Genomic DNA, 25,793 nt, shown 5'->3' on the forward strand with positions numbered 1-25,793 from the left:
CCCACAATGAGGGCAATCCCTGCACCAAAGCCGGCTCCCGCCTGGTGGACCACAAAGCACCCAACCCACAGGGGCTGGCACAGCCGCTTCAGCATGATCTGGAGTCATGCCATCAACAGATGAGATCATTGCTGTTTATTATCTCAAAATAATGGAATTTTCCATTTACTTGACCCACAGTGGTCATTCACCTCCATTTTTTTGGTGGGAAAGCTGATTCCCGAAGCAACAAAAAGGCTCGACCAAGTCTGTCAGTAAGAATTTAGAAGCCGCAGCTGGAACCTGAGCCTTCCCTGCTGTGGGCGCTCCCTGGAAACTCTGGTTCTCCCAGGCGAGGGGGAGCTGCAGCCACCTTCGAGGTCGGCTCAGCAAGATCCGCTCCACTCACCTGCAGGCTGAGTGCCCGGGAGGAGAAGGCAGGGATGCAGCAGGCCAGGATCGGGCACCAGAACGGGGCTTTGCTCTTCTTGTCCTCATCCGGGCATAGCCAGCCTGGCTGGTTCTCCTCCCCTACAGCAAGAGGAAGGAGGTGGGTAGAGCTGGTCAGAGTCCAAGGACCAACCAGGCCATGAGGAGCCCTCCAAGCCCCAGGGAGCCACTGCAGGCCCCAGAAGCCTGGCCCCATCCAGTCACTCCCCACCTTACTCCTGCCGGACTGAGATGAAATCCAGCCTCAGGAGTGATGCCGTGGCCAGGGTCTCAGGCAGGGAGCTGAAAAACTTAAGGTCCCAGCTTGACCATCCTACTGCTGAACAACCCTGTGCAAGTCACCCCAACTCTCTGAGCCTCGATTTCTTTGCCTAGAAAATAGGAATGCTAGAAATGCCTTCATCCTGTGGTTGTTATGAGAACCAATTGAAATAATAGACGTGAAAGGGTTTTTTAAAAAAAATATTAAGATGCTGAACAGAGTACAGACCCCTGTTGCCTTGAATTTCTGCTGCAGAGTAGGAGATAGACCATGAATGATCAGAGGACAGGAGGCCGCCATTGCGGCACTCACACTTGACCGTGGTGGTGATGGAAATGCGGGAGAATTACACTCCTGCTTCCTTCAAGACTATCCTGAAATTAGGAAGCCACCTGCCTCCAGTTCGCCCACCCTAACTGTGCCTCAAAGCTCCCAGGGACCTGTTACAAGTACACATGCCTAACCTGATCCCAGACCCAGGACTCACCACGGGAGATCACCGTGCTAAAGAGCCTCTGCTAAACCTCATTCTCTGTGGAGGCTCCTTTACACGGCTCAGGGCTCTGCTCACACATCCCCTCCTCCGAGAAGTCCTCCCTGACTACCCTGACTATAGTGGCCCCTTCTCTCAGGAATCACTCTAAAGACCCTGTCTTACTTTCCTCACAGCCTTCATAACGATCTAAAATCATCTGTGGTTCATTTCCATAAGTCTCTAATATCAAAGCTGTAGTCAGTGGGGGTCTGCACTGTCTCATTCACTGCTGTCCTCCTGACACCCAGCACACTGCAAGGCACATAGTGAGTGCTCAGAAAACATGGCTGGAAAGAATGAATGAAAGGAAAGAGGGAGGAATAAACCACCATCTGTTCTGAAGAATTCTCCCTGTGGAGGATCCCTTCCTTCTTTACGCCCCCTATGAGGACTCCCTTCCAGGAAGCCCACAGCAAGGATGGGCATGATGAAGACGCCACCTACTATGCGCCCACACATCAGGCACCACACTGAGCGCCACCGTCTATGCCCTGGCTTAGTCTTCACAATTGCTGAGCATAGTCAGAATCATTATTTTCACCCCACAGAGGATGACACTGGCACTCAGGGATTTGGTAACACGGCCAGACCACAGCCATGACTAGGGGGCAGCACCCAGATTCAGGCCTAGGTCTGAAACCCAAGACTGAATTCTCTGGACTAGACCAGGCAGCCTTCAGCGACCACGCCCACCGATGCTCCGTCGCAAAGGCCTGTGGGCCCAGTGATGCTAGACTAGCTCTGCTGCAGGCAGCCAGAGACAGGGACAGGTGGCCCAAGGAAGAGAGGCCACTTACTGCAGTGACCCCAAGCTGAGGAGTGCCCAGAGCTCCAGAGCCACAAGGGCAGGTCACAGACTGAACCGTTGTGTTGCAACGCACTTCTCCGTGACAGAGAGAAAGCTGGGACCTACAGCCAGCCTGCCTCTCCCCTAGGAGGGGCCAGCTCAGCCTGAGAGTGCCCGCCGGCCACACCAGGGCCCCCTGACACTACAGTCGTCTTCACTCAGCAGCCAGGCCCATCCTGCTAAAACTTACATCTGGCCTCACCGTTCCCCTGCTTGGAAACATCAGTGGAGCCCCAGTCCACCCAGAATAAGATCCAAACTCTCCTGGAAGAGCTGCAAAGGCCCCTTCCCGCCCCCGGCCTCCTCCCTCGGCCACCAGCTCCACTGAGCTGGACTGTGCTCAGCAACCTCACTGGGATGGGCCCAGAGGTTCCCTCTGTCCAGAACTCTACCCCTCAGCAGCTCCCCAGGGCTGGTTCCTCTCCTTCTTGGAGAGGCCTGCACCGCCCATGTCTCCATGCCCTGGCCTCTACCACCTCAGCCCACTGGAGGGTATCACACCTCTCAGAGCTACTCCCTGCTCCTCCACTAGTGTGGCTCTTCTTCCTTTGTGTGCGTGCACATGTGCATGTGTGCACACGTGTGTGTGTGTGCACATGGAAGTAGGGGCTCCCCCACCATGCCAGTGTTCTGTGAAGGCCAAAACCTCCCACCCTATTTCCTTCTACACCTCACCCAACCCACTCACGCAGCGCTGGACCCACCACGGACCATCAGTACATTCAGGGACATGAACAAAAAGTCTCTTTTCTCAGAGCTTCATTTTCCAGGTTTGTCAGATGTAGCCCTGACATGAACATTAATCTGACTCGCTTTCATCGAAGAGATCCTGCCAGGTCAGAGCGAAGGGCTGGACGTGAGTGAGGAAGGACCACCCTGAGAGCAGCCGCAGGCCATCACTGCCCGAGAGAGGCGGCATCTGAACGCCGGCACAGCAAGAGGAGCTGGAATGAGGTGGCAGGTGAGATGCTATTTGAGAAGTGAAAGACATTCCCAAATGTCAGGCATGACGATGTGAAAGCGCCAGCACCCAGCGCGCTCACACCCTCCGGCCTGAGTCACTGAGCGGTGAACTCACTCCCGAAGCGGGCCCAGAGCCGTCGTCCTCCATGTCCGGCCCTCTACCCTGCTGGGCCCTGGAAGCAGTTACGTAAGACCTGATCCCTGCCACCAGGGAGGAAAGACCAACATAAGAGACCCTCAGGGAAAGGGCACGACCGCACAGGGTGCACACATTGCCATAACAGACACTTCTACGTGCCCCCACCTCACAGTTTCCACACTGCCTCACTGCATCACAGCCATCATGGGAAACAGGTCCTTCCATCCACACTCCACGCTGGCCAGCAGAGGAAAGGGGAAAGCAGGGGAAGGCCCAGGTGCCAAGGAACTAACCCACGGGGGCACCTTGCACGGTGCCTGCAGCACAGCTCGTCCCGGGGCAGCACAGCTCTCCTAGCCTCTCCTAGTGTGCCGGGGCTCACCACGCCGCCTCTTGGACAAACCCCTGGGCAGCAAATAAAGATCGGCCAGATTTGACAGCTTGTCCCTGCTCTCAAGGAACTTACAATCAAGCAGATCCTCACCTCTACTAGACAAGAGCTCTGGTCTGGACCCCCAATTCCTCACCCCACAGCCTGCAGGAGCTAGGTGAGTGAGCATCTCCCCACCCTAGCCCCCGTCACCAGGGCACCCAGAGCTCAGCTCCTCTCTTTCCTCCCCGAACACCCACAGCCCATCAAGTCCTGGCAATTTATTCGTATGTATTTTTTTAATGATCTGACCTTCTCCTTCCAGATGGTGGCTTCCCTGCCTGCGACTGGGGACATTACAAGAAAATGGAGTTGTTGCTCCCCATCTGCCACTGCCATTGTTCCCGTCACAAAACCAGAGTGGCGGAGACCAAATGAGAAGGCTGCTGTCGCTGAAAATTGAAAGCCCGCTTGGGATAAGTGACATTAAGAACTGGCACCGACGGCAGAGCCACAATTTCCAGTTGACACTAAGTGGGGGCTTATTTAGCGCCCAGCTCTGTTTGCCAACACCCCCTGGGCATGAGAGCTCCCCATGGGACACAGGGAACAGCTCCAGGGTTGCAGATCCCCCACCACCCTCAGAACAATCCCCTCTGGTCTGCTAGAAGGGCCCGGGCAGATCCCACCTCAGTCTCCAACTCGCCGTGTGACACGGAGCCAGGTACTTACCCTCTCTGAGCCTGTGGCCTCATCTAGAAAACGGGGGAAAGAACTCCAACCATATGGAGTTGTGAGCACTGGAAATCATATATATCATGCCCAGCACACACCAGGCACTCTGGAAATAGCAGCCATATGGTCGCTGTCCTCGCTGCTCCTATTACTGAGGGCAGCTGAGCCCACTGCAGGCCCTGCCCCGCTTCTCCAGCCTGACCTGCCTCCCAGACTTCTACTGGGCTCAGTCCCAGTATCGTGCCTTTACTGCTCTTCCCGAACCTCCCAAACTTAAAGCCACCTTCAAGATACCGCTCACACCTCCCCAGCACCACAGAGATGCTGCTGGCCACAGCCACAGATATCAGACTGGGCCAGACCTCAGCAGGCATCTCATCCAACCACCTGTCCCCTACAGAGAGGGCCATTGGTATTCAGGGAGGCCAGGTAAGTGGCCAGTCTCCCAGCTGGGGTAAAACCAGGGTCAGGCTCCAAGGCCATGCCCTCAGCCCCACTCCTGGCGAGCAGACCCATCCCTTCCAGCTGCAGGGCGTGGGCAGATCCCAGCACCAGCCTGTGGGACAGCAGTGAGGGTTAAAGGACATGATGAGGTCTAGAACGCACTTCACACGCTGCCAGGGCTGTGCTCAGGACCCAGCAGCTGGAATCATCACTGGAAGGAAAACTGGCGTCAGTGTGATGACTACGGGCCAGAAAACTAAACCGAATGAGAGGCGGCAAGGGAGGGCCCAGCCCTGCGCTCAGGCTCACTGCCTTGGGCCATCTGGTTATGTCCCTGTGAGTTTGGCATTGGCCGTGGCCTGCCAGGCCCATGTCCCCTTGAAAGGTGGGAATAAGGAGGGCCACGGGTGGGAGGAGCTCCAAGGGCCCGAGGGTATGGGGCAGCAATGCAGCGTTGTGGGCAGAGCAGGTGGTGCGGGGGAGGGTACAGGAAGGGAAATCAGGGCGCCCCCTACCTCACCTCTTCCTTCTCTGGGGCCTTCCATCTGCAGCCCTGTTCAAGCCCTAACAAGAGCCAAACCGGTAGAAAGAGGTAGGAAGATATCCTGGCCCTGTACTAAATCGCGTGTGACCTCAGAAAGGCCATTCCCCTTCTGAAATGCAGACACTGCTTGACCTAGGAGCCTCTCTCACAGCTCCTATGTGCCAAGGGCTGGCTGTCTAGGCATCTTCCACGCACCATCTCCCCACATTTTCATGCGACCCCTGTGCAGGGGGCACTGGCATTTTCCCCCATTTTCTGGTGGAAAATCCAAGGCATCTCAGAGTAGTTTGCCGGGATCACAGAGCTGGTCAGTGGCAGAGCTGGGAACGGAACCCAGATGGTCTGGCTCCATTTCCCATGGTGCTGAGGACCACCCCTTACTGCCTCTCCAACCTTCCCGTGTGCCAAAGAATGCAACAGGGCCCTTGGAGATCTAGTCCAACTCACAAATAGGAGAACTGGGTTTCGGGATGGAGTCTGCCTTTCCCAGGACCACAAGGTATGGTGGGGGCCATGCTGGGGTTTGAACTGGGTCGGCAGATTCCCCAGGGCTCCCTGCCCCTACAAAGGGCAGAGCTAATACCCTCTCCCAGATCCCAGGCTCCCCCACCGCATCCCTCTCCTTTCTCAATCTTCAGATTATGATCCTGACACACTGTAGTCAGGGAGAGAGAAAGATACAGAAAATAAAATAAAGGAATAACAGGCTTTGGGAATAAATGTTTTTAACATTGTCTATTTCTAACAGGCTCATGTTATCGTCCCCTCCCAAACCAGGCACTGCAGATTAAAAAAGAAAAGTACTGGCAAAATAAAAGAAACAAATAATTCAAGCCCCAAGGGAACACAGGCATTCAAATAAGATTTAAAATGACTCTCCTTCCATTAAAACTTTTGCTGCAGCGAAGCTGTGTGGAGATAAGGCAGCCTAGCGTCTTCACAGGCTGCGGAGAGCTGGGGCTGCCTGAATCGCCATCTCCCATCCCTCCAGCACCAAGCCCCATGCAGCAAAGCACATGTGGTTCAAACAGGAGATTCATCTGCCTTTAAAGCAGGTGTACACATGGGGCTTGGGCACTTCCCAGGATGGAAGTGATGCACGGGTTAGGGAGGGAAGTGCATTGTCCAAGGGGCAGGGAAGCCACGTCAGCCTTTCTGAGGGCCAGGATTCCCAAAGTCTTCTGCCAGGGACAGGGCAGCTTCAGCTTCAAACCCTTTCTGCACACTCCAAAGGCCTTTCTGTCACCCAGGAACACCCAGCTGAGGCCAGAGCAATATCAGCACTGGATCCAAGAAGGGATGGGCTGAGTAGAAGGCTCTGGTCCAGGTTCCCCCACAGGCAACCCCTCCCCATTCCTTCCCCTATCCTCCACACCTGCCTCTCCCATGCTCTCTCCCCACAGCAGCCAGAATGACCCACTTAAATGAAAATCAGATCAGGGCATTATCCAGCTCTCAATGCTATAATGCACAACTTCCCGTCATGCCCAGAACAAATCCCATACGGCTCTCCCTGGCTTCCCAGAAAACCTGCCCGCAACACACCCACCCACCTACTTCCCTCCCCTTCATCTGCCAGTGCTGGCCACTCTGGGCTTCCTTTTGTCCCTACCTCAGGGCCTTTGCACTTGCCGTCCCCGGGCCTGGATCACTCCGCCCAGATCTTTGTGCAGCTTCTGAGGTCCCTGCCTCCAGGTCCCCCAGATGGCAGCCCCAGACCAGCTCTATGCCCTGTACAGCATAACTCCTGCTTACAGATTTGCTCCCCATTTAATGTCCTCCTCCCTGCCCCTCATACATTTAAGTTCCTTGAGAGCAGAGATCTCTCTGCTTTTGTCATTATTCTTTCACCCATGCCCAAAATTATGTAGAGTCTCAATAGTTTTTTTCAATTAATGAAAACCAGTGACAAAAGTCCTAACTTTTGGTTTTTGTGTGTGTGTGTGTGTGTGAGATGGAGTCTCACTCTATTGCTCAGGCTGGAGTACAGTGGCACGATCTTGGCTCACTGCAACCTCCACCTCCTGGGTTCAAGTGATTCTCCTGCCCAAACTGCCGAGTAGCTAGGACTACAGACATGTGCCACCATGCCTGGCTAATTTTTTGTATTTTTAGTAGAGACGGGGTTTCACCATGTTGGCCAGGCTCATCTCAAACTCCTGACCTCAGGTGATCTGCCCACCTTGGCCTCCCAAAGTGCTAGGATTACAGGCGTGAGCCACTGCGCCCAGCCAAAGGTCCTGACTTCTTTCCAGAAATGTTTTTGTTTTGTTTTCTTTTGTTTTGTTTTTGAGATGGAGTCTGGCTCTGTTGCCCAGGCTGGAGTGCAGTGGCGTGATCTCGGCTCACTGCAAACTCGAACTCCCGGATTCAAGCAATTCTCCTGCTTTGGCCTCCCGAGTAGCTGGGACTACAGGTGTATGCCAGGCTCATTTTTTGCATTTTTAGTAGAAACAGGGTTTCACCGTGTTAGCAAGCATGTCTCGATCTCCTGACCTCGTGATCCACCTGCCTCAGCCTCCCAAAGTGCTGGGATTACAGGCGTGAGCCACTGTGCCCGGCCTTCTGTAAATGTTTTAAAACCTGTTGGAAATGTGTGCTTCTCTATAGAAAGATCATACCAGAAACAAAATCAAAAAAAAATGTCCCTGCTATTGGCTGGCATCGGCAAATGGGAACTGTGGTACATCATAGGGAATAATAGCTCTGTCTGGAGGGTACAAGAGCCTCTCACCAACTCAAAAAATGGACAAGTAAAGTAATTACAATTTAATGAACGCAGTCTGCAGACAGACTCTTGCCAAGCCGAAGAAGCAGAACGGACAGGGATCGAGACTGGGCTTTGGAGGCAGGCCGCCCAGGGTCTGCAGCCCAGATCTGCCCCTTCCTGCTGTGTGACCTCAGGCAAGTCCCTGCACCTCTCTGGGCCTCAGAATCCTCAATGGAAAAGAGATTCTCAACAGATGTAACTCTTAGGGCTATTGTGAATGTGAAATGAAAAAGATGCACATAAAATACTCAGAAAAGTGCACATAAATATCTATTTATGTATCTGTATTCGTATCATGGGGTGCACCGGAAGAAAAGCATAGTAGTGAGGTCTTTGGTCTTTGAGAATCAGTATAGTCCAACCTGCATCATTTTTCCAGGTATCATTTTTATTGAGATATAATTCAGTTACCACGAAATGCACCCTTTTGAAGTGCACACGTCACTGATTTTTAGTGTAGTCACAGAGTTAAGAAATCACCACAATTTAATTTTAGAACATTTCATCACCTCCACCAAAAAACCCTTAGCAGTCACTCTCTATTACCCTCTCCTTCCAGGTCCCTGGCAACCACTAATTTACTTTCTGTCAAGTTCCATCAATTCCGAGATGGGGAAGCTGAGGCTCAGAGAGGGGAAGTGACTTGTCCAGGATCACAGAGCAGAGCCTCAGGGCTCCGGCTCCAGCCCCAGCTGTTTCTCCACCACACCGCCTCCCTCCCACTCAGAAGCCTCCCTGTCCCCCATAGACCCTGAACACCCATCCTGTACCCTCACACACCCCAAACCTCCCCTCTCCGCACCCCTGCCCCCTGAGGCACTCTCCCTGGGGCTATACTCACGGAGTCCAATTTTGGCCAAATGTAACCTGTTGACCCAGGAAATCTTGCTCAGGGGGTTGGGGGTGATGAAAACCACCATGAAGCTGATGGGGCGGCCGGACCTGCGGTGAGAAGGGTGAGGGTGGATGTGTGAGTACCCACACAAGGGCTAGGCTCCCCCAGCTGTCACGTAGTACTTTCTCCAACCCACGTGCCCTGGAGATTGGGGAGGTCTGGTCAGAGCATCCCCAAAACGTGGCCAAAGAGGTCAGTGGCCTGGCAAAGCCTCAGTCCCCTGGAGGAGGAATCCCTTCACCCACAATGGCCCCCAGAGGGAGGTACCTGGCCAGAGTGGCCGAGCCACGCTCCCCAGCCTGGCTCCGGGAGCCTCTGGCTTTGTGCCCGGCAGAGCCTCTGCAGGCTGCGACTCCACCTAGTCAGCGGTCAGCTGTCCACAGGCCTTAGACACCTTACGTGTCTGACCACGTGCCTCTAGAGGGAGGAATGGGTCTTACTTGGGTCTGTTCCCAGCACCTGGCATGGGGCAGTTGCTCAGTAAATGTTTGCTGAGTGGACACATGAATGAATGAAGAAATGAATGAATCGGGTTAAGCACCAGCCTGGGGCAACCAGAGGTTGCTGTTGTCACCATACTGTCCTCTCACCTCGGAGCAGTGGGGACCTTCCTAGCCCTTTGGGAGGTGGGCAGGGCAGTGTCACAAGCCTCTAGGGTATGCGTGGAGAATGGGAGGCAGAGAGAAGGGAGACGGAAGAAGGGAGATGGGCAGGCCACTCGGCAGAGAGGCGGTAGATTCAAAGCTGCTGACTCCTGCACATGGTTCCCTGGGGAACCAAGCCCATGGTCCTGCCTCAAATGATAGTGCTCCAACCTTCTCTTCCTTGCAGCCACTGTGCTTGTGACACTCTATCCCCACCTTCACCCCACCCTGGAAGCCAAAAACCTGGGCATTGAGCCCCTCACTGCACTGGCCTCAGCTTCAGAGTCAGACCCCATCAGGACCCAGCTCTGCCTCTCACAATGTGGCCTTCAGCCTCTCCTGTAACTCTCTGAGCCTCACCTTCCTCATCTGTAAAGTGGAAATAAAAAGACCCAACTTACAAAGCCTCAGGAGGACCAGAAAGATACCTTTCCCTGTCTCTGCTGGGCCAAACAGCTACGTCTATCATCAGTTCCACAAACCTCAGTTGGGGTCTACTGTGCACAGCTCCTGTGGTGGGCATTTTGGGGGTAAGGTAGTGCTGGGGGGAGGCTGGGTCCAGAGAGAGGAAACCCAGCGCCTGGCCTGGGGGCCTAGATAGGCTGATGTGACTGAAAAGGACATAGCACAATGGAACTGACCAATGGCAGAGTGTCTGAGTATCCTCACAGTGAGCCAGGCTTACCCAGGATATGACCAGGGTGTTCATTTATTCATTCATTCCACAGTCTTTCCATGAGCACCTACTGCGTGCCAGGTGCTATCCCAGACACTGCCCACAATGCCTCCATATCCACTCCCACCATGGCATCTTGACAAATAAGAGGGCTCCAGGTACCCTCTCCGGATCCCCTGCTCCACTGGAAGCCCAGCAGAGGCAGCAGCCCTCCCTCCAAGACCCCCTCCTCTCACTTGTCAGGTTTTCCAGGAAGCAGGAGCCTGAGACGGCATTTGTTGGCCGAGTGGATCTCTTCCTCCTTCACCCGCATCAGCCTCTGCAGGGCCAGGCACCAGTCTTGAGCCACGGTCATGTTCAGGTTCTAGGGTTCAGGAGGCAAATGAGGTTACCACATAGCCCACTGGTTCCCCAAAAGCCACCTCAGATCCTATAGGAATCACAGCACCCCAGAGGAAGGGAACTGAAGAAGTCCTGGAGCCTCACTGAGGCTGCACATTTAGCCCCAAGCAGGAGGCCAACTCGCCATGCCCCAGGCTTCCCAGCCCTGGACTCAGATCCCACCTGGCAGCCCTCCTCTGAGAGGGACATGCCGTCGCAGCCACTTCCCTTCCAGACTGGGCAGAGGCCCAGGAGGGGCCACATGACGGAATGGCCACTGTGCAGAGAACAAACAAAGACCCCACAGCCAGGCTCTGCTCAATCCAAACCAGAGGGTGTACCCGAACCAGGGGCCGCACAAGAGACTTCCAGGCAGGGACACAGAGCTTCAGCAGCGACGGTTGCCTACGGGAGCTCAGAAGCCAGAAGCGCATGGTGGGCATGGGCCAGGAGAGGAGCCCCTCCCTACTGAGCTTTCTGAATCCAGGCACTGCCCACACCAGGGAGCTCAGGCCAAAAAGGCCAGGCCAGGCCACATACCTGGTAGGTGCCATGCAGCGTGCTGATGAGAAGCGTGATCTGCTCCACCACGGCCAGGTCTTTCTGCAGGTCCTGCAGCTCCTGGAAGAGGCGTGGGGGGCCAAGGTACACCTTATCTGGGCAGAGAAGAGACCAACTCGGGCTCAGGTGAAGAAGGCGTTAACAAGAAGCGAAGCATCTGCTCACAACAAAAAAGATCCAGAAAGTAACATTATCCAGTTCCTACCCTGACCAGAGCGCCCAGACTAGCTGGGAAGCCAGATCCTTTCAAGGGTGAAGTCTAACACCTGAGATCCAGGCCACAGTCAGTCTGTACAAAGGGCTATACGAGACCACCAGACCAAGAGCAAGCTGTGCCTGGGAGCGGGGAGGGGTCTGCATGGGGCTGGAAGTGTGGTGGGCACTGCTGGGAGAGAAAGACAAGCACGTGTGCAAAGGCACTGTGGCTTGAGCTACCCCGTGAACAGCAAGTTGTTCAAAGACATCCTGAGGACCTATCGTGTGCTAGGTTCCATGCTAGAGACTGGAGACAGCAGTACACAAGACAGACAGGGTCCCCACTCTTCCGGAGCTTATGACCTGGGCAGGACGAGTGGTGGAAGAAGCAGTCAGTTAACGAAGGTGGGTGGTAGGAGGTGGTGGGGAGAAGTATCAGCGTGGTGGGAGTAATGGGGTGAGTGGGCCCAGATCCCCAGTGATGATACAGATGGAGTAAGGATGAGATGGGGGTAGGGGGCGGCAGCTAGAGATAGAGCAGGAGGGTCCAGGAGGACCAGATGGGGAAGGCTTTGAACACTGGGCTAGGAATTTGGACTGTATTCTCTAGGCCATGGTTTTGCACACTGAGGTCTTACGAAGCCCCAGGGGAATGGAGGGGAAGTCTTAAAGGGGGTTTTCGTTGAGATAATGATCTGAAAAACAGGTGCGTATCCTGAGTCACCTGTGTGGAATGAGTTTAAAGCCACACTCTGCTGCCTGGTATCAAGGCTTCCATGGACTGTGGCACCTGAATGGTCACCAGGTAACAAGCAAAGAGCGTGGCGAGCTTGGGATGTGGACAATGCGCTCACATCAGAGGGGCTCTGCAGTGACCCAAACTGGGGAGCTCATGGGAAATGCAGATCCCCAAAGGGCACCCTGTGGCACAGGCACGAAAACTCAGAGGCACCTGCTCCACCAGGGCCTGCGCCACATCCACATTGTGAGCAAATTGGTTTCAGCAAAACAACATCATCCATCAAGTTACATTAATGTTGTTAATTGGAATGTTATGGTTTTGTAGCTTTATTTTTATTCAATTTGTGATTTGGTTTTGGTTTTATGGTTCTTCAAGGGCTATAAGCAGAAGGCGTTGATTACAGGGTGGTTTGTATTTGTATATATTTGAATACAATATAATGAAGGGTTCCACAAGAACTTCTTTCCCCTTTAGAAGGGGTCTGGCAGTACGTGACTCTGGTTTGAGGAATGTGGCTACAGACACGTCATTGTCACGAAGGAGGGATCCCCTAAGCGACCCTGGAGTGCATGAAGGATGCTAGACCCCGCGGCCAGCAGAAAGGAACCCTGTGCCCCAAGCGGCGGCGAGGGAGAGTGCGGTGGAGCCAGGGCAGAAGGTGCCTCTGAGGAAGGCACGTGGGCCAGAGGATTCTTCCTACCCAGCAGAGCTGCGGAAAGAGACAGCATCTGGAAGTGGGCACAGCTGTCCCAGACCAGCACCCAGACGGCAAGAGTAGGTGGTGCAATCGCTCCCTCAGAATTTCCAGAATTGTGAGCGGCCCATGAGGCAACCTCCCGGGTCAGACAGTAGACACAGGGGGAAGTGAAACCCCAGGGCCTTTCTCACCCATGGAAGATGCCTCTGGGCACAGGGTTCCTTTCTGCTAGCCCTGCAATTTAGCATCCTGCATGCATTCAAGGAACACTTATTAACGCCCATCGTGCCCTGGGCTCCCGGACAGGGCTGCAGCCAGGCTGAGAGGAGAGACATCAACCGGTCAATCACTCATAAAGGGGAAAATGCACCAGAGGTCTCGAGAGCACAGGAGGGGCAACCTGGCTCAGCACGAGGGCATAAGAAAAGGCTTCTCTGAGGAAATGCCATTTGAGACAAGCATAGATAAGACAAAAACAGGATGGCAGGAGAGTACTTGGCAAAAGGCACAGGCTAGAGAGAGCATGGTGGGAGGGAACGTGGCCCATCCAGGAGCCCAGAGAGGCCGGCATGGCTGCAGCAGAGAGAAGGGGCAGAGGGAGGTGAGTGAGGCAGGTGGGGCACCCCCAGGACTGGCAATGAGAAGCCACTAGGGAAGGATGACACACACCAATCTGACCTGCGTTTTGAAGAATCAGCCCTGGGGATGGGCAGAGGATGAACAGGGAGGGGGCACAGGTAGGAGGAAGGAAGAGAGCGGCCAGGTAGCTGCCACAGCAGGACTGGGTATGTGGCACCCAATGTGGAGACGGAGCGAAGTGCATGGATTGGGAGATCCATGCGCACACCCAGGTGAGGCCGTAGCTCTGCATTTCGGTCCAGGGTGGGGCTGCAAAACCAGCAAGAGCTTCCCGGCCAAGCCACCCATCAGCCTGTGTAGGAGTCCCCAAGACGGGGCCAAGCCTGGGTAGGAGCAGCCCAGGCTGTGGCTGGTGAGGGCGAGGGTGATGCATGCAGGGCACAGAGAGGGGGTACTCACTCTGGGCCTGCCCTGAGGTGGAGGCCTTCTTGGCGCCTGCGTGCTGGATGAGCACATTGTCCTTGTCATAGGTGCCACCGTCCTGGCCCACCTCCACCACTTGCACCTGAGGCAGCGCCGTGTTCCACTTCACCACGTACTTGGGCCCCAGGGGCACCAGGCTGCTGATCTCCAGCTGGCCCCTGTCGGGACAGAGAGGACGAGGCCCTGGAGAGGCCGCAGCCACCCCGCCCCAGGGCTGGCCCAGGGCAATGCTCCTCCACACCAGCTCAGCCAGGCTTCACGCAGCCCCAGCGCAAGACCTCAGGCCAAAACCAAGCCAGGCAGAGCAGGGAGCCCTCACCAGGGTAGAAGCACCAGGCGCCCAGGGCCCAGCCCCATGTCCAGAACCACATGCCACCAGAGCCCCAGAGCCCCGGAGCCCCCTGAACCGCGTACCTGTGGTTGGCAGGCCTGGGAAAAAAGACAAGAAGGAAAGGGAGGTTGTTATTACAAAGGAGTGGCTAATCTGGGGGCTGTGACCCTGTTGGGGGGCGGCCATGGGGCTGGAAGGGCAGACAGCCTCCTGCGGGGAGTGAGGGCATCAGAGGCCAGGTGTGGACACAGGCGGGCCTTCCTTCATCTCTGGGTCTCACAACAGCCCCACTAGGAAGCTTGGATGATCCCAGACAAGGACACTGATTCTCAGCCAAGTGAAGTGACTCAGCCCAAATCACCCAAACTGATTCCCTAAAACTGGGCCACTAGCACCCCACTTTGCACTTTGCGCTAGAGCCACATGAAGGCAGAGAGGGTATTCATCATTCCACCAGCACCGTATGCTGTCCAGGATATAAATGGGACCGAAGAATTACCATCTTTGATTGAGTGAGTGAGTAAATAAACGAATGGGTCAGCCACAAGCCCTGCCCAGACCCATCTGTGACAGAGGCTTCCTTGCCTGAGTCTGCAACCAGGCCCTGAGCTCCTGGAGGCGGGGGCCAGGTCTCAGTCTACATTCAGTGGATTCATAGATGGGTGGACAAATGGGTGGATGGTGAATGAGTGCGCAGGTCCTGAAACAGCCCTGTTTGTCCCCTTCCAGGACTCGTGATCGGTAACCACAGAAAATCCCCAAACCTACTCTGGTCAAACCCAGGAAGGCCCAAGCTGACTCAGTCCAGAGCCTAGAACTGATTCAGCTGGGAGGCTCGAGAGCTATGCTGGGATTCACATTGCACCGAGGTGATTGTTTCCCTCCTAGATTTCGGGGATTGTGGCCACACTATTGCTTCTGTGATGCTTTTTAAAGTGGTGTCAAGGTGGGGCACGGTGGCTCACGCCTGTAATCCCAGCACTTTGGGAAGCCGAGGCAGGCCAATCACCTGAGGTCAGGAGTTTGAGACCAGCCTGGCCAACATGGTGAAACCCTGTCTCTAATAAAAAAACAAAAACAAAAACAAAAAGCTAGGTGTGGTGGCGGGTGCCTACAATCCCAGCTACTCAGGAGGCTGAGGCAGGAGAATCGCTTAAACCCGGGAGGCAGAGGTTGCAGTGAACCGAGATTATGCCATTGCACTCCAGCCTGGGAGACAGAGCAAGACTCTATCTCAAAAAAACAATAAAATAAAAAAAAATAATAAAAATAAAATAAAAGTCTTGTCAAATATTGAGAGCAGAGATTCTCCTAAGAACCTGGCTAGAAAAACCACCACTGAAGTTCTCAGGGAGCATTTGATAGAGGGTCCCCTGCAAGACCAAGCAGGGGACACGAGCAGGTGAGCCGGGCAGGGCAGGAAGGCTGGAGAACAGCAGGGCCCAAGACCCAGCACCAGGCCCACGCGGCCTCGGGCAGCCAGGCCCCAGAATGTTGGATCTCTCCTATGTCTTACCCGCGGTTTGGGCTCCCTGTGTGAGTAAAACATAAAATACCCAGAAGCCTAAAGCAACTGACGGGCCACATCTTCAGGCTCCAGCCTAAAGCCTTGCCCTCACCCCACACCAGGGCTCTGGCTCCTAGGCACAGCCCAGCAGCCAGGCTCTGGGCATTTCCACAACCCCTGGCCCAGAACCAGGAAACCAGGCTCCTCTGGGCTGATGATGATGCTCTGGTCTGTGGGGGAAAGGCAAAGGCTCACATTGAGAAATTCTGCGATCTGGCCAGAGCAAAACAGATTTGAGTTAAAGCCACAGGGATGTGGGGTAGACACAAGGAAGAATCTCATGAATTTCAGTGTGGACAAAACCACTGTTTCGTCACCAACTGCAGAGTTCCAGAACAGACAACTCTGTACCATGGACAGCTGTGTGCCCAAGGCTGAGGGCTGCCCCCGATGACTCCTCCAGGTACTTCCCAGCATTGGGGACCAGCGGCAGAGCAGGCCGAGAGGGATGGGAGAGGAATATTGGAAATCTAAACCAAGCTCACGTGGGGTCCCACTGCAGTGGCCGGCAGAGAGACTGGAGTAGGGCAGGACGGAGTCTCCAGGAAGGGGTGCTTGCCCCCTCCAAACCAGGCTCACTTACTTGAAGTTGATGTTGGCGCAGACAAGCATGTCATTGAGCAGGAAGACCCGACGCTCCTTGGACTTAATTAGCTGCCCGCGGTCGCCGTACACAGTCTCCGTCAACGTCTCACACAGGAGCAGCTGCCGCTGGCCCGAGGTCAACAGCTGGGGGAGGGGCAGGGAGGGTCAGCATCAGCATCATGGCCCGGCGGCTTTACCACGCCACAGACCCAGAATCCTCCCATAGTGCAGAAAGGGAGACTGAGCCTGGGGGAGGCAGAGGAAGTGGAGCCATTCCCTCCATCCCTGAGTGACAAGATGCACTGGGGAGGAAGACCAGAGGACCACACACTGGGGTCTCCTCTCTGGGGAGGCCTTGGGGAGTCTAAGCATTCACCAGCACCCGTGTGGACCCAGCAGCCAGTGCCCCCTTCTCAGGTGAGCCAGCCATTGCCAGCCCCTCTCTGTAGGGATTCTGCTTGATTGCCACTGCCAAGGACACAGCTCTGGAGTTACAGAGGTAGCTCTGCCCCTGTCCCCACTCCTGCTGTGAAGCCTTCGGGCAGGTCACTTCGCATGTCCAGGCCTCAGTGTACTCAGCTACGAAGTGGGGGCAATTACCTCTACTGCTCAGATCACACAAGGTAATGAACATGTGACCAGGTCTGGCTACACGATTCTTGGGGTCCAGTGCAAAATGAAAACACAGGCTCTTGTTCAAAGTGACTATGAATTTCAAGATGGCCATAGCAGAACATGAAAGCAAGCATGGCGCCCTTCTGGGCACCAGCCGTGTGTGAAGGCACAGGTCACGTGTGATGGCACGGGTCACATGTGAAGGCACAGGTCACGTGTGATGGCACGGGTCACTTGTGAAGGCACAGGTCACGTGTGATGGCACAGGTCACTTGTGAAGGCACGGGTCACGTGTGATGGCACGGGTCACTTGTGAAGGCACGGGTCACGTGTGATGGCACGGGTCACTTGTGAAGGCACGGGTCACGTGTGATGGCACGGGTCACATGTGAAGGCACGGGTCACATGTGATGGCACGGGTCACTTGTGAAGGCACGGGTCACGTGCGACGGCACGGGTCATGGCCTGAGAGGCCGGCCCTGTATGTGTGCTCCATAGACAGCTCCTGTCTGTGATAGTCTTTCTGGTGGAGCAGGCATGGCCTTGTGCAGGGGACCCCAGCCTGCACCCCAACCTGTTGAAAGCCTTGGCCTGTCTCGCCTCTTAGGTGGCCTCATGACAGAGTTGGAACAGACCCACCAGTCTATAACACCACCTTCTGAGGACAAAGACTTTCACACCCCAGGCATCGGAGCAGGCGTTCGGCAACCTCAGGCTGGATGTCAAGACCCCCCTGCTGGTGTCAGGGCCACCAACTCACCCAGGGACCCCCTGGGAAAACGTCTTTTTTTTAACGGGGATTTTTTCTCGGGGGGAGGGAGGATATTCAGCAAAATTCATTCCCAAAACCCGTGACTCTGACGACAACCATTATGCTTCCCTTCCTTCCCCATCCTGTCTGGGAAAAGGACAGATCACTCCGAGCCTCCCCGGGAGAGAAAAAGACAGATCACCCCCAGGCATCCCCAGGAGAGAAAAGGACAGATCACCCTGAGCCTTCCTGGGACAGAAAAGGACAGATCACCCCGAGCCTCTCCAGAGAAAAGGACAGATCACCCCCGGGCCTCCCCGGGAGAGAAAAGGACAGAGCACCCCGAGCCTTTCCAGAGAAAAGGACAGATCACCCCGAGCCTCTCCAGAGAAAAGGACAGATCACCCCTGAGCATCCCCAGGAGAGAAAAGGACAGAGCACCCCGAGCCTCCCCGGGAGAGAATGCTGTTGTTCTCCAAAGCATCATCTCTCTCAAGTCAACACACAACCAAAAGTCCCAGTGGGACCAAATGCTCAGTGTGTGCCAGGCACTGAGGATGGCACTCAATATTCCACATCTCATTGAATCAGCTCAGCAGTCCTTGAGGCCCTCCCCATTGCCCAGGTGAGGAAACCAAGATTCCAGGGGTAAAGTGACTTGCTGAGACCCACCCACTGTTGACTGACAGCACAGGACAGAGCAGGCCATGTTCACCGTTCCCTGCATTGAGCAGCTAGTGCACAGTGTGACAGGAGCCAGGGGAGGCCTCGCCGCTCCGAACATGCAGGACTCAGGGTCCTCCACGGCTGCTAAGGCCAGGCTCCGCCTCACTATTTCCACAAGCAAACCAAATGCCAACTCAAGAGAACACTACTTGGACCCTGAAGACAGCAGGGCCCCCTGCCCCAAGGGCTGACCAATGTGCCAAGACCCAGAACTTGGAAGAGGAAAGTCCCCTGGGCTCTGGCAGTCAGCCCCTGCCCCCTTGGCAGATAAAAACCAAGAAAAAGAAAAAGAAAACCAGGATGTTGCACAAACGTCCCCTTTGGAGGCTCCTGCGTAGGCTATTTTGAAACAGCTGGCATGGTTCCGTTTCGGGTTACACCCAGTTTCGTTTCTGCTTCTCCCTGGGTGTTGGTGATAGGGACATCACTGAACAGGTCACAGAACTGTCCAGGACTGTCCAGAGAGGGCCCTGGAAGGGGAAACCCAGGGTGCAGGCCCCACCACACTCTTCCTAACATCTCACACGGTCCAACCCACCCTTACCTGGCAAATGGAGAAACAGAAGCTTAGAGCCTCCAGTCCTTTGCCCAGCATCAAACAGCCAGGGCCCACCTCACAGAACAGGAGAAGGCAGAATGGCTCTTTCCAAGCACTACAGAATTGATTTCCTCCTCCCAAGAGGCTTCTCCCCACTGCGGCTGCCCAGGTGTATGAGGCAAAGCAAGAGAAAGCCTCTTGGTCACCAAAAAGGGAGCTGAAGGTGGGGACAGGAGAAGATTCCTGAGCACAAAGGCCAGCACGGGTGGCCATGGCTTCAGCGAGGCTGAAGGCTTTTTCTCCCGAGACATTCCAAACTCGAGGCTTGTATAGGGGATGGCTGAGTTAGTCCTGCTTAGAACCAGGGGGTGGAGAGTGACCCTGCCACTCATGCCCAACCTGAGCCATGTGGATGGGGACATCCCCAGGAGAGGGCTGTCCCCTGCCCATCTCATCTTCCCCAGCCCAATCTTTCAGGAGTAGGTAAAGTGAACTCAGATGCCTTAGAGGCCAGCAGGTAACATCAGTGGGAAAGGTGGGTGGGGACCAAGGGGAAGAGGTCACCTGCCACTCAGGGGGCTGGTGCCGCGTGGGAAGGTGGGCCAGTGAGCCAGCTCTTCCTACCCTCCCAGGAGACCCACAGGTCTGAATTTTATACGATCTCTCCCAATTTTTAAATGTTGGCAACTACTGCCATGTTCTTAAAAATACCGTGTGGGGCCAGGCGCAGTGGCTCATGCCTGTAATCCCAACACTTTGGGAGGCTGAGGCAGGAGGATCACTTGATCCCAGGAGTTTGAGACCAGCCTGGGCAACATAGTGAGACCCCATCTCTACAAAAAAAAAAAATTTAATTAGCTGGAAGTGGTCGCTCATACTTGTAGTCCCAGCTACTCGAGAGGCTAAGGCAGGAGGCTCACTTGAGCCCAGGAGCTCAAGGCTGCAGTGAGCCATTATTGCACCACCGTACTCCAGCCTGGGCAACAGCATGAGGTCCTGCTTCAAAATCAAATGGAAATGAAAGTTAAATTAAATAGGATAAAATACTGTGTGGGCCACAACACAACCTGCAACGTGAATTTAGCCCGAAGCAGCAGAGTCCGAAGATGCGGGTTGCCTGAAGCTTGGCACTGCAGGGGATCCTACAGGAGGACTTGTCCCCACCCCACTTCACAGCCATGGGGTGGAGAGCAAAGATGCTGATGCAAGTTAGACAGCACTCTACACTGTAAAGTGCAGCGCACATGGAAAGGGCCACCGTCCCTCTGGGCACTCCTTCCTGGACTCTTAGAAAGGTCTTCCCCATGCTGCTGAAACCTCCCTCCCGGAAACGGCCAGCCACAGGCCTTAGTTCTGCTTCTAGGACCCCACAGAGCCAAGAGGCTCCCAGTCTATTCCCCAGAAGATTTGAACCTCTCCCTATGACCTCACACAGTATCCCTTCTCCAAAGAACAGTCCTGCAATGTGCCCAGGGCCTGGGCACCCCAGCCTGAACTATCCCAGCCCTCCCCAATCCTCCAGTAGGTGAGCAGGGGGGCCGGGGTGTGGGACCTCCCAGAGACCCCAGCACAGCACCAGGCAGTTCATGTCATATGCTGAGAGGGAAGAAGAGGGACTCCAGTGACCAACAGGTGACTCTGTGAGGTGACCTTGTGCTTTAAAAACAGGCTCCTCTGTGGACTCATTTGCAAGTCTTTTTTTTTTTTTTTCCTTTGGAAACATACTGTTTTGCTCTATCACCCAGGCTGGAGTGCAGTGGCACAATCTCGGCTTACTGCAACCTCTGCCTCCTGAGTTCAAGTGATTCTCCTGCCTCAGCCTCCCAAGTAGCTGGGATTACAGGCGTGTGCCACCAAGCCTAGCTAATTTTTGTATTTTTAGTAGAGATAAGGTTTCACCATGTTGGCCAGGCTGGTCTCAAACTCCTGACCTCAGGTGATATGCCTGCTTCAACCTCCCAAAGTGCTGGGATTACAGGTATGAGCCACCACACTCGGCCCAATTTTTTTTTTTTTTAATAGCATGTTCCTAAATGGCAACCCCAAAACGTGGTATAGACTTTTCATCTTTCTTCTTGTGTTAAGGACAGTCAGGAAGCCGCTTTGCCAGCTCCCTCTTTCACTGCAGCAGCCCTGGGGCTCCGGTGCTATTAAATGTTCCTCGTTTCAAAGGGAACAAGTGAGGTTCAGACAGGGTGGGTGATTCCCTTGAGGGCACACAGCAAGCACCTGTGGCAAAATCTGGATTTAAACCCAGATTCTGACTCTCCAGAGCCTGCTCATTTAACTAGGCTTTGATTTCTGGAGTCTTTACTGGAAATCACACTGATGCGCAAAATGAACTTTTATCCTAAAATAACATGAATAGGAATGAACGTGGAGGTCCTGCTGAGGATCCAATCCTCAAGGTCACGTCTGGGGGCCTGGAAGAGCGAGGCCTCCCCTCCCTCAGAGAACACTGCCACCTAGTGGGTGGCGTGGGTCAGGGGCATGGGCAGGAGCGCAGGTGAGGGCAGGCAGGTGAGGGCAGGCAGGTGGGAGGCCCGGTTCACCTTATTGAGGCTGCTGCGGTCGCTGACGCTCTTGGTCAGCTGCTGGATCTCAGCCACCTGGTCAGCCAGACGCTTCTGCTCGTTCAGTTTCTCGGCCAGCGTCTCCAGCTCCGTGAGGGCCAGCTGCAGCGACAGCCTGTCGGGGTGGCCTCTGGGGGTGTTCTTCAGCATGTCCTGCCGGGCCAAAGCCGAGACTGAGCAGCCCGCCCATGACCAACTCTACCCCGGCCTGGGGCAAAGCCTCACCCTGCACACCCCCCTACACACACTTGGTCTGCAAAGGGCCCGGCCTGAGGCCAGGACACATGGCACCAGATGCAGAATAAGACCTCAAGAAACAGCTAATGAATGAAAAAGAAAACAAAAGCATGGATCTTTCTAGGAATAGACTCAAATGAACTGAAAGCAGGATCTCAGATATTTGTCCAGTTATGTTCATAGCAGCATTAGCCACAGTCGCCAAAATGTGGAGGCAAAAATGTCCATCGACAGACGAATGGGTAAACAAAATGTGGTCTCTCCACACAATGGCATATTATTCAGCCTTGAAAAGGAAGGAAAATCAGACACGTGCTAGGACACGGATGAATCTTGAGGATCTTATGCTAAGGAAAACAAACCAGTCAAGAAAAGAAAAACATTGTGCGATTCCACGTATACGTGTTCTCCTAGAGCAGTCAGAGTCATAGAGACACAGGGTAGAATGGTGGTTGCCAGAGGCTGTGGGGAGGGAGAATAGGGAGTTGTTAAATGGGCACACGTTTCGGTTTGGGATAATGAGAAAGTTCTGGCATGGGTGGTGGTGATGGTTGTAGAACAATGTGAATGCACTGAACTGTACACTTAGAAATGGTTATGATGGTAAATAAATGTATAGATCAATCACTGATCAATTGATAAATGGTATGGTTACATAAGAGCCCACTCCCACAGCCCGGCAGCACTGAGAATGGAAAGGAATATGCCGCCAGACCCCTCAGCCTGGTAACCACCCTCTCAGCTCCCTGACAAGGACCAGCCCCTGCCCAAGGACCCTTAGCGGTTGGGACAGTGTCCCAGGCTCTCCAGGACCCTGTGTGGGGCTAATGTCCCTTAGGCATCCCCTGTTCTGCAGCTGGAATCTGAACTGGCCAAGCTCAGCACATTTACTGAACATCTCTATGCCAGGAGCCCCGTGGGTCCTGGGATTCCCTGTGCCTTCACTCCCTTCCTGCAACCTAGGCTCAGGCCACCAGCAGTCCCTCGGCATTCCCCACAGAGGGGTGTGCCAACTGAGCAGTGAGTTACGATCAGTGTCACTCTAGAAGTGGAGAAAGATGAGGCCAGAGTCCCACAGCAGGTTGGGTGGGTTGTGGATCATGGACAAGAGCCCAGACCTCCTCCCTCCCATCCCAGGAGTCGCCTCCCAGCCCACAGGCAAACCCTGTGGGTCGAGGCTGCTGGAATCCCAAGCGGTACCTGAAGCAGGAGGATGAACTGTGGGAACCTCTGGATGGGCTTGACCATCAGCCCGTAGAGGGTGACACGGTCTGGGCTGCACACCTGCCGTCGCTGGTGGAGACAAGTTTCCGTCATTCGCTGACTCCCTGCAGAGAGGGCCCAGTGCCCCAGAGTCCAGACACTGTCCCCATTCTGGGGTCCTCTCCCCAGGCCCTAAGACCCTGCCCATCCCTGGGCTTGCAAGAAGAGCTGACGGAGGTCCCTGGTTCCGCAGCCAAGGATCCCTCCCACCACCAGTGCCCCTGCATGGCCCTGCACCCTCAGGAGACTAAAGCAGTCATCTTAAGGTCTCTGGACTAAAGGCATAACTGGGAAACTCGGCAATTTATTCAAGACGTCAGACTTCTAGAAGTGGCCAAGGCAACCATTACCTCCACTTAAACTAAACGCAGACAGGTTTGGGCTAGGATAAGGGGCGGGGCACGGGGGGCCTTCTGTCCTGTCTCTTGCATCTGTCCCCCACTCCATCCACACACCTGTTACCTGGTCCTGGCCCCCATATGCTGCAATCCCACAGTTTCTCCACCTGCCTCCACTTCTATCTGCCCCAGCTCAAAATCCTTCAATGGCTCCCCATTGCCTGAAATATTACATCCTAGGCCCTGAGCCTGGAGGTCTAGAACCACCCAAACTGAACTCAGCTGCCTCTCAGTGTGCACACTTGGGCCTTCTCTCCTGGGCCTCCCCAACAGGCATCAGTGCTCCCAGAATCCACACAGACCTTCCCACCCCTCTCCTCCTGCCTCTGACCTTTGCCCCACTATCCTTACACCTGATATAGCCTCTCCTCTGTCTTTATCTGGCACAATCCCACCATCCCCCGCCAGGGCCCATGTCAGATGGCAGCTCCTCCTGATCCCCTGTTCTTTTCGATGGAGACAGTGGGTTCCTCCACCGAGGCCGCGGCATCTAACCTGGGCTGCCTGCACATGTGTGCGTCTCCTGGCACCTAGCCCAGCTGCATCCTCTGCCAGCCAGCAGGCTCCCTGCCGGCAGGGGCCCTGACTCACCAGACTACACTCCCAGAGAAATCAGCGGAGCCTGGGCTCAGCAGCACATGAGAACTCTGAAGCTTTTCGAAGCCTTTAACCTTTACTCTCCCACGCAATGCCCAAGATACTCCTTTAAGGAATTTTCTCACCCTTTCATAAATGAGGAAAAGGAACCAGCTTAGCAACCCTGGAGCCACAGCCCGCCACAGGGCCAGCCAGGTGGACCCACCCACTCACCAGGGCACAGGAGGCAAAGGCTCAGCGAGATGACACAGGTCTCCCCTCCACCCTGCCAAAGCTCCAGGATCCCAACTGCTTATAGACACTTGGCTACCCTCCTCCCGGGGCAGGAGGGAATGCTTTTCTTCCCATGGGACTGGGCTGCCCCAAAAGGAAGAAGGGAGGTGTCCAGGCCAAAGCTACGATGTCATACCCAAAGCTGGGGCCAGAATGCTCCCTCCCGCCTGAGCAACCTCCCTGCCCACCCCGACCAGGCCCGGTACCACCGTGGAGGCCCACCTTGAGGAACTCGAGGAAGGCAGGCTTGGTGAGGCAGGCCTTCTTGATGATGGACATGGCGCTGGTGAAGTTGTTCACGTAGTCACTGTACACGTCTAGCACCATGGACTTGGAAAACTGAAACGAGGCCAGTGTGGCCCAGGGAGGCCGCCTCAGTGCAGGGAGCGGAAGGAAACGAGACAAGTCTGGGCCAGGGAGGCTGCCTCAGTGCAGGGAGCGGAAGGGCAGCCGGCACTCACCCCACGCTCCCTTAGTGCCTCGAGCTGTGCAAATCCATCATCCCCACTGGGGTGAGGACATGGGGCTCAGAGAGGTAGAGAGGCCGGCCTGAGGTCACAGGTGGGATGGGGTGGTGCCATGGGAGAGCCCAGGGGTCTTCACCCCCCAGGTCTCCATCCCCAGTGCAGCAGCCCAAGCCCACAGGTGGAGGGAGGAGAGGTGAGGAGAGAGGAGAGGGGTGGAGGGAGGGTGGGGGCAACACCCATTCTACTGCATTCGTTCATGAAATCGAATGCCCCTTGCCCTCCGCCTTTAAGGAGAGTGCTCCTGGCCTCTCACCAGGCAGTGTGCCCAGAGTTGAGTTGCCGAGGGAGGGATGGTCGGCCCAGAGTCAACCAACCCTCTCACCAGAGCCCCTTGACATACACCTGGAACGTCGGACCTATTTAGTGACTCTATGGAGCACTACGGCTTTCAAAAAAAAAAGTTTTTTTCTTTTAGCAAAACCTTATCACCTAAAACACATCAAAGCAGAGTGCTACCAACGTGACCTTCCCTCACCCCATGACCCTCAGACTTCAGCTAGAACAGCCAGAAATCCAGTGTACCCCTCATTCCACAGATGGGAAGCCTGGGCCCAGTGTGGGCCCTGGACCTGCCCTAGGTTGCAGAACTGAGCTGGGACCACAACCAGGTCCCCCGGATCATGAGCCAGTGCCCCTTCCCCAGCACTGCGGCATGTCCTCTCGGGGCCAAAGTTGTGGTCTTTCACAGCATTTCACACTGGCTTGTCATCCCTCAAGTGCTCGGTCAGGGAGCTTGCAACCGGCCAGGTGGCTGCCCACAGTGACTGGGAGGCCAGGGGCGCTGCCACCTGGGAGGAACCAGGACAGCCACCTGGCTCCGGCAGCACCATGGCCTGCCAGGTATAACCGAGGACATCCTGGCCACTTCAAGGTGTCACACTCACCCCTAGATCAGGTCCGGAAGACTCAGAGACCCTGCCA

General features: G+C 55.1%; 1 protein-coding gene across 9 annotated transcripts in view; it reads right to left on the reverse strand.

The window, feature by feature from the left end:
- Positions 1-25,793, reverse strand: part of ARHGEF10L (Rho guanine nucleotide exchange factor 10 like) — a 180,143-nt gene that overhangs the window by 50,118 nt on the left and 104,232 nt on the right. For 6 of the 9 annotated variants that reach the window (XM_073007778.1, XM_038010375.2, XM_007980307.3 and 3 more), the window contains 10 exons: positions 24,568-24,684; positions 23,015-23,107; positions 21,557-21,730; positions 16,373-16,518; positions 14,306-14,320; positions 13,868-14,049; positions 11,175-11,290; positions 10,490-10,617; positions 8,880-8,980; positions 389-510 (listed from right to left, as the gene is read on the reverse strand). In XM_073007778.1, the coding sequence (XP_072863879.1) occupies positions 389-510; positions 8,880-8,980; positions 10,490-10,617; positions 11,175-11,290; positions 13,868-14,049; positions 14,306-14,320; positions 16,373-16,518; positions 21,557-21,730; positions 23,015-23,107; positions 24,568-24,684 (1,194 nt within the window). The remainder of the gene's footprint in view (positions 1-388; positions 511-8,879; positions 8,981-10,489; positions 10,618-11,174; positions 11,291-13,867; positions 14,050-14,305; positions 14,321-16,372; positions 16,519-21,556; positions 21,731-23,014; positions 23,108-24,567; positions 24,685-25,793) is intronic. The other 3 variants (XM_073007780.1, XM_073007779.1, XM_007980311.3) reach the window with 1 other exon arrangement.

This window comes from Chlorocebus sabaeus, chromosome 20 (genome assembly GCF_047675955.1).
Source record: "Chlorocebus sabaeus isolate Y175 chromosome 20, mChlSab1.0.hap1, whole genome shotgun sequence".
NCBI lineage: Eukaryota > Metazoa > Chordata > Mammalia > Primates > Cercopithecidae > Chlorocebus > Chlorocebus sabaeus.